Source organism: Jaculus jaculus, chromosome 3 (genome assembly GCF_020740685.1).
Source record: "Jaculus jaculus isolate mJacJac1 chromosome 3, mJacJac1.mat.Y.cur, whole genome shotgun sequence".
Taxonomy (NCBI): Eukaryota; Metazoa; Chordata; class Mammalia; order Rodentia; family Dipodidae; genus Jaculus; species Jaculus jaculus.
Window position 1 is genome coordinate 172,278,593 of NC_059104.1, and position 8,783 is coordinate 172,287,375.

At 48.1% G+C, this 8,783-nt stretch overlaps 1 protein-coding gene across 1 annotated transcript; it reads right to left on the minus strand.

The window, feature by feature from the left end:
• Positions 1–5,442: 5,442 nt before the first annotated feature.
• LOC101613106 (ubiquilin-3-like) lies at positions 5,443–6,987 on the minus strand. The gene has a single exon (XM_004650730.2). It carries the CDS (start codon positions 6,985–6,987, stop codon positions 5,443–5,445), a length of 1,545 nt encoding a protein of 514 aa, XP_004650787.2.
• Positions 6,988–8,783: the final 1,796 nt, after the last annotated feature.

Sequence of the window (8,783 nt, forward strand, 5' to 3'; positions counted from 1 at the left end):
GTGAGAGAGAGAAAGAGAGAGAGGGAGGCAGAGGTATGCAGAATGAGTATTCCAGGGCCTCCAGCCGCTGCAAATGAACTCCAGATGCATGCACCATCCTGTGCATGTGGCTTATGTGGGCTCTGGGGAATCAAAACCTGGGTCCTTAGACTTTGTAGGCAAATGCCTTAATTGCTAGGCCATTTTTCCAGCCCCCAAATAGCTACATCTTAAAAGCAAGTGGCTTCTAGTGGTTAAGGAGCAGTTGCTAGCATTGTCATTCCCAGCTTTCTGGCTGTGTCTCAAGTGTGCCATCACATGTTTTCCTGAGAACAGTTAACACTGACAACATATATTTCTAAAGGTGGGATGCTGAGCGAAATAGCAGTGTTTTAGTTGCATTTCCTTTGATATTACTAACATATTGTGTGAATTTCTTTTGTTTTACATTTCTGGGTGTGAATAGATGTCTTCATGCCAACTCTGCCTATGATTGAATCGCTCATGATTTTGTATAGCACACCTGCGGCTGGTATATGGCAGACATTCTATAGATAGGTACTACTGAATAAAGATAATTTATAAAGATAAGTATATTATATATTGATAGAAATGTATGTTTAACATCTATGTATTAAAACTCCTTGTAGGCTAATGTTATATCCTCCATGTAACTTAGTATTTGTTTATTTACAAGCAGAGTGAGAGAAGGAGCACCAGGGCCTCCAGCCACTGCAAATGAACTCCAGATGCACCACCTTGTCCATCTGGCTTTATGTGGGTACCATAGAATTAAACCCAGGTCGTTAGGCTTTGCAGGAAAGTGCCTTAATCACTGAGCCATTTCTCCAGCCCTTTTTCTTTCTTTCTTTCTTTCTTTCTTTCTTTATTTCTTTCTTTCTTTCTTTATTTTTTTTTTAATTTTTTTTTGTTCATTTTTTTATTTATTTGAGAGCGACAGACACAGAGAGAAAGACAGATAGAGGGAGAGAGAGAGAATGGGCGCGCCAGGGCTTCCAGCCTCTGCAAACGAACTCCAGACACGTGCGCCCCCTTCTGCATCTGGCTAACGTGGGACCTGGGGAACCGAGCCTTGAACCGGGGTCCTTAGGCTTCACAGGCAAGCGCTTAACCGCTAAGCCATCTCTCCAGCCCTATTTATTTATTTACAAACAGAGAAAAACAGAGATTCCATGTTATCTAGCCTTACTTTCATGAACAATTGATTCCACTTCATGCCTCAGTGAACATTGTGCATGGTCATATGGGTTGATTCATGGAGATTCGATTGAGTATTGTGGAATTCCACCCAATCATTCTTTGCAGTATCCTTCCTTGTTTCCTAAAATTTTCATCTTACTGCAGCACTGGCAGAACTCTCCCAGTTCTGGCTTCTTCAGTAACTATTCACCCTCCTTTTCCCTGCTAGAAAGGTAACCTTGAGGGACCTGTCTACATCCTCCACTCTGAGCAGGTACCACAGGGAAATAGCTCAGACAATTGCCCTGCATAATTTCCCCTTTGTGACAAACGCTAGAGCTTGCATTCACCACAGGTGAGAGATGGGTTGTTCTTCAGTCTGGCTAGAAAGTCTACTCCGTAAAGTTCTGTGTTTTGTTCCTTTAACCATCCTGCAGGAATAATGCATTATCTCTTTTGGTACAAGGAAAGATTTGTAAACCAGGAGTGATGGCACACACCTTTAATCCTAGCACTACCCAGGAGGCAGAGGTAAGAGGATCATTGTAAATGCAAGGCCAACCTGGGACTACATAGTGAATTCCAGGTCAGCCTGGGCTACCTTAAAAAAAGAAAACAAGAAAAGGAAAAATTTGCGGAAACCAATAGACTGTTATCCATCAAAGCGTAGCAGGGTTCAGCACCCAGAAAGAATACTCACAATAATTCAATGTCTTCTATTCTGCTTACAGGTCTAGCAACTGGAGCCTGTGTAATGCTAGATTAAGGAATCCCAGAATATTTCTCTTCTGATCCTCTACCCCCTTCCTTAGGTACTCTCAGGGGATACTTCCTTAGTACCCCCTGGAGCCAAGCTGAACTAGGAAATTCAGACCAACATGTTGATGCTACAGGAAAACAAAGAGTAAAGTACATGCCCACTTCATTGCTGGAACATGATAAGCCAGAAATATGTGGTAGACACCCCCTGACCTTCACAACATTTGAGTCTCTAGGAACATGGAGCATCACAACACAATTAAGAATTCAGCCAGGGGTTAGAGAGATGGCTTAGTGGTTAATTGCTTTCCCTTGAAGCCTGAGGACCCCAGTTCGAGGCTCGATTCCCCAGGACTCACATTAGCCATATGCACAAGGGGGCACACACATCTGGAGTTCGTTTGCAGTGGCTAGAGGCCCTGGCGCACCCATTCTCTCTCTCTCTCTCTCTCTCTCTCTCTCTCTCTCTCTCTCTCTCCCTCTTTTTTCTGTCACTCTCAAATAAATAAAAATAAAAAATATTAAAAAAAAAAAAGAATTCAGTCAGGGCTGGAGAGATGGCTTAGCAGTTAAGGCACTTGCCTGTGAAGCCTAAGGACCCATGTTCTACTCTCAAGATCCCACATAAGCCAGACACACAAAAGTGAGGCAAGTGCAAGGTCACACATGCCCACTAGGTGATGCAATCATCTGGGGTTCGATTGCAGTGGCTTGGGCCCTAGCAGGCCAATTCTCTCTCTCTAAAATAACATTAAAAAAATAATTAAGTCAGTGTCTACCTCAGAGATGTCAGCCCTCCCCAGCCAACAGCTTGAGACTCAAATGCACATCAGCCAGGTTTCACTGGCTCCTGAGGCTGATAACAAACTTTTTATGTCATTTCTTCTTAAATATTTTTCAAAATATGCTCTCCAGCAGCCCCATTTTCCCACCACCTTGTTTCATGCTACATGGTTGTGTTTGGCCACTGATAATCTGTTAGCATGCTCCATCTTCCTGTTCTATGAGTCATATGACTAACAAATCACAAGGTAACAGGAGAGGTGCTTGGGTGTATTAGAAAACTATTACTTTCACTAAAATAAAGCAAACACAGGGTTTAGAGTAGGAATGGACAGGGGAAAGATGCCAAACTATACTCAGACATTCTAAGACAGAAACGCCCTAGATGCCAGGTGTGGTGGTGCACACCTTTAAGCCTGGCACTCAGGAGGCAGAGGTAAGAGGATTGCAGTGAGTTTGAGGCCAGCCTGAGGCTACATAGTGAATTTCCAGATCAACCTGGGTTAGAGTGAGACCTTACCATGAAAAGAAAAGAAAAAAAAGAAAGCCTCCTCCCAATAAACTGTCTGCTGCTCCCACAATGCATAACTCACAACCCCATGGCGAGCACCGGCAAACCCGCTGAGGGCGGCCCCAGAGAAACAGGGGCAGGGAGAAGGGGAAGTATGGCACCAACACATGGCGTATCCATACAAAGAATATTCTTCATGAACAAAGAAGAAACTCCCCTAAGATAGCCAAAGTGAAGGCCAGTGTACTGGAGAAAGTACAAAAACTCAAATATTAGACTAAGAGATTCAGGAAGCATGAGTGTAAGAACCAGAACTTTGGCTTTGAAAATGGCCAAATTCTCTGAGACGAGATTTTTTTTTTAATTGATGTAATTAATATACCTCAGGAAGCACTATTAGGGAGTAGGTCTTTTTTAGACCAAAGAAAGCATCTTAAAAATAAAATACTGGGAGCTGGGCTACAGAGAGGACTCCATGATTACGAGGACTTCCTGTGCAAGCCTGAGGGCCTGAGGAGGCCTGAGACGGCTGAGTGTGGTCCCCTGGGCCCACAAAGGCAGCTGGGTGCGTCCACGCATAACCCCAGTCCAGTGAGCAGCAGAGATCAGAGAACTTCCAGGGCTCAGGAAGAAAATAAACAAATAACAGCAAGTTCCTGGATCAGTAAGACACTCGGGCTCAAGTAAAAGTGGGCAGAAGTTGGAGAGGGACACCCACATCCCCATCCAGCCACTGCAATGATGCACATCCAACTGTAGACAAATGAACGGACCCCCACCACACACACACACACACACACACACACACACACACACACACACACACTACATTACACACACATCTGTGGGGAAAAAAAAGATACAGTAGAACAAATTCTAAAGATAAAGACGATAGGTTTTAGAAAGTTGTGAGGAAAATTCTGACATCACTGACCTCACTCCCTGATTGCAGAGGGTCATCCAACATCGCCCCTGGAAAGGAGACACAACAAATTCAAAGACAAAAAAGTCAATAGCTGCTAAGGTGGCAGAGCCAACCACTTTGTAAGAGAAAGGGGAGGACCCTGTAGAGGACAGAATGGCTCTCAGAAGCCGGACCCCAAGGGAAGCAGGCGTGAGAGGGAGAGCTCCAGCCCAGAGGATCAGAGCCTGGCCCTGAAAGAGAGAGAAGCAGGAAGGCAAAGCAGTGAGAGGTCTCAAGAGGCCGAAAGGAAGCCGTGACTTCTTGGAGGAGCCACAGTCAGATTCCTTCCCCCAGGCGTAGCATGGAGTAGTCCATGGTGATGACGATGTCGGTGATGTTGGCCAGAGGCTGGGTACCAAACATAAGCAAAGACACCACAAATCTCAGAGGCTCAAAGCACTTGCTGGGCAAGTGATGACCACAGTGTGGACGCACGGAAAGCCAGACGCAGTGGCACACGTGGCTGGGATCCCAACGCGCAAATCCACAGCAGTGGGAAGCAGAGTCAGGAGAAACCCAAAGCTCCCAGGCCGGCTGGTCTGGCCTGGGCAGCAGCGAGTGAGAGAGACTGTCTCACCACCGGCTTCAGGTACAGGACACGCGGAAAAATCCAGCAGGAGCTCAGCTGAAAACCTGCTGCCCGCTGTCATGGTGCCAGAAAGTGCCATGCAGACTGACGGGACGGGAAAGCCATCCACAGTCTCACCCGACAGCGGACCCTGAAACTGACCAAGCAGGAAAGATGTGCTGGTGCCGTGGTAGCAAGACCCGCATGCGGGAAGACAACTGCCCTCTGATTGGATTTAAGGCCTGTTCCACAGGAAGGAACTCATGCCTGGGACTGAAAACCTAGCTGGGAAGGTCACAGGCCCTAGGAGGGAAGCTACTGCTTTTGTTTGGTTAAATGGCCCTCAACTTGCCTTTGCATATGTATATTTATTCCCATATATTAGCGCTACCCTCAGCTTTTGTCAGAAGTCAGAGGCCTGAGGATAAACAGCACAGCCCTAAAACAGCACACATCAACCCTTCTCCAAAGACTGTGCCCCTTGTTCACCCAGCCGCAGAATCTACAACACAATAGATGCAAGCTATCTTCTTTAATGTAGAACAGGCGTGGGTGGCAGCAAGAGAAATGTGCCCATAATCCAAGTAGGAGGAATTCCTAAAATAAGTACCTACCCTTCCCTTCCCCATTTCCTCCCTCTCCACGGGATGGTGCGTCAGTGAGGTCAGCTGGAGAGACCTAGGCTTGTGGAGCCCCTAGAAGCTTCTCTATAGCAGCGGGGATATCTCCATCTGTGGCTATCAGGGCCTGCAGGTTTGCATCCCGATTCGCAAACCCCAAGGCTTTCAGCTGCTCCAGTTCTTGCTGGTAGCGACCTTCAGTGAGGAGGGACAACGGCTGAGTCGACAGGGAACTGGCGTTGGCCAGTGCGTGGAGGAGCTGAAGAACAGCCCAAGTGGGCTGCGCAGGCTCCTCTCTGTGGCCTTGTCTCCTACCCCGAGTTTCTGGAGCTCCTCTGGCCCCACGTGGTCGCGCTGGGTCCCTTAAGAGAGGTCCCAGCTCGGGCACCTCCCTGGTCAGTATCTGTAGACCTTGTTCTATCTGCAGCAGTGCCTGCAGAGCCCGGGGGTTGGTGAGGATGGGGAGAAGAGGCACGTGGTGGAACAAGGAGCTGCCGCTTGTCAGCTGGTATAGCAGAGCTGGATTTTGCTGCAAGATATTCAAGGCTCGGCGTAAGACGGTGGGTGAGAGTCTCAGCTGACCAAGGAGAAGGCTTCTGTCTACTGGTGGGTGACCATCTTGGGAGGGAAGATCGGGGCCCGGACATAAGTCTGCCATACCAGTTCTGCCACCTGGACTGGCCTGACTTGAGGGCATGGCCTTGACCTGGGAAACTCCTCCTGTACTGGCCTCTTGGATCCACGGCTTGGCTGGGACCGAGGTGGTGGGGATGGTGGTGGTGTCAGAATCGCTGTGACCATTGACTTCTCCTCGGCAAGGCTCTGCACCGGAAACCTGACCTTTGGAAGCAACCAACAGAGCCAGAGTGGAAAGCATGCGTTGCTGGATATCAGAGCAGACCGGACGCATGGCATTGTCACCCCCAGGCACGGCCTTCAGAGCCTCCAGTCGCCGCTTGTCGTCCTTCAGGAGCTCCTGTTGCCGGGCGGGCTTCTGGAAAGCTTCTGGAGGCTTAGGAGCTGGGTCTCGTTTCTGTCCTGGCCTGGAGGATTCAGGAATGTGGCTGCCATTGGTTTGTTTGTCATTTGCAAAGCCTTGAGCCAGAGGGTCTTCCAAGAGCTGCACTGCAGACTCTGGCACCGTGGTCAGTATTTGAATAAGCTGGCAAAAGAAATCAGCTAGGTCGGGGGAGCTCCGGGCCAGGCGGCCCAGCCTGGCCAGCGCTCGAGCACCCTCAGAGGCTGATGGCTCAGAACGCTGGGTGCAGTGGCTTGTGGGGCCTGGCAGTGTTCCGGGACACGTTGATCCTTTCAAACGAGTTCTCACCACCACGTGGACCGTGGAGCCGTCGAGGATTCCACGCTGGTTCAGGATGTCTTGATCCTGGAGGATCTTCCCGGTGAAGATGAGCACCAGTCGGTCAGTGTTGCAGCGAAGACGTTTGGAGATCAGCTTCCTGAGGTGGCAGACACTGCTATTTTCTGCCAGTAAGAAATCCTGGCAGCCCTGTGGGGCTTTCACAGACACTCTGATGATACGTGACGATGGCTCCCGACCAGACACCAGCTGGCTGTCCCCTGCTTCTTCCCTGGCCCGTGCCATATTTCCTTGAGAAGAGAATGCTGGGTTACCTGAGGCCACTGCGGAGTGCACACCTGCAGAAGCTTAGATGAGGCACTGAGCACACCTGGGTGCAGGGGCCAGTAGGTGTCCGGTGATGTCCTTTCACCCACGTCCTGCAGATGCCACCTCCCAGTGTAGCTCTACAGCACCTGGCTCCCATAGAGGGACAGCTGCTTCTCTCTTGGACAAGCTTTAGAGGCTCTGGTGTCAGTGACGAGGTCACAGTTGAAAGGGGGACCTGAGTGGGGGAGGGGCAGAGGTCTCTTCCATCTGCCTGAGGTTGGGTGTTCTTCATGATTTCGTTTAAACACCAAAGGGGGCAGGGGGTGTTGTCACTGTCTAGAGACATTTTTCATATAAACCTACTCCACTGTTGAAAATCCTAACTTTTAAATTTATTTTTTAGTGGTATACAAAATTTGGGTTTCTTGATGGTGTTTTCGGACAATATGCCTTCTTTCTCTTCCCCTCTGCCTCTCTTCTCCCTCTGTCCTTGTGGCCTCTTCTCCAACTTGGCCTCATTTCCGTGGTCATACTACGTGTTTCCTGCTGTCATCCTCCCTTCCTTGTTTCCTCTTGTTCCCCTCCTGGGGTCTCTCTCGAATCATAGCTCACCCTTATCCTCACATCCTCTTATTTACATTCAAACAATAAAAAGTCGGGTGTCTGCATATGAGAGAGATCTTTTCTTTCTGGGCTTGGGTTCCCTCACTTCGTATAATTTTTTCCAAATCCATCTCTTTGAAACTTTAATAACTTCATAAAAACCTAACATCTGAGTTTGTTGACTATGCTTGAGTAAGAGAGGCATGGGACTAATTGTTAGAACAGGAATTTAGTGAAAGCGCTAAATTACTGTATACTGTGGATCATGGTCCAGCCAAGGCCTCAAGACCCTGTTTCTACCTGAACAGTGCAAAGCTGTATAATTAGCACAGGTAATGAATCCACACAATCTCGGTGGGAGGGTGGGTTTCTCCCTGTGGGCCCTCCAGGATGAGCAGTCCTTCCCTATGACTCTAAACACCTCATATTCCCAAAGATTTTGTAAGCAAAGTTTCTCTCAGAGACATACACTATTGTCTTTATACAAAGGTTCAGGGAGAAGAGAAATCATAGCAGTGATTTGAATCCAGGTTAATATGATTTGACAACGATTAGGTTTAAAGCAGTCAAAGGAAATAGGAGACATGTCACTGGAAGGGGACATTTCTGCCTTGTTTGGGCCACTCTCGGCAGGTAGGGCCCTAAGGAACATCACTCCCCACAGCAAGTATCTGTGACTGTGAGGATGGATGACCTTGTCTGGTTTGTATCCTAATTGTGATTTCGCACAGCCCTTTCTCCTGGTTCTCTGCCTAGAATGCCACCTCTACATGGAGCCTGCTAGAGGTGAGCAACATGGGCATCTAGAATGATCCCTTTATAGCCGCATTCCTTATTATATATTGTTTATATTCTTAAATTTTGATTTGCTTAAGTCAGGATCTCTAGTAGACAACCAATATCAAGACCTGAGTTGTAATTCCGGTCTGAAAGAGCGTCCCACTCCCAGGAACTTGCATAGGTGTCTGTGGGTGGCTAGTGCCTAGCCAGACTGCTGGACCTCTCCTGATAATGCCCAGATTTCAGAACAACTTCTACCATATGAGTGTTATTGCATAAGCATCTCCAGCAAAGACTCTCTTTGCACTGCCCCCGGCAGGATCAAACACTCAAATTAACGTCCAGCTTTTCCTTAGAGAACACATTAATGTATGTCAGTAGTTAAAGAA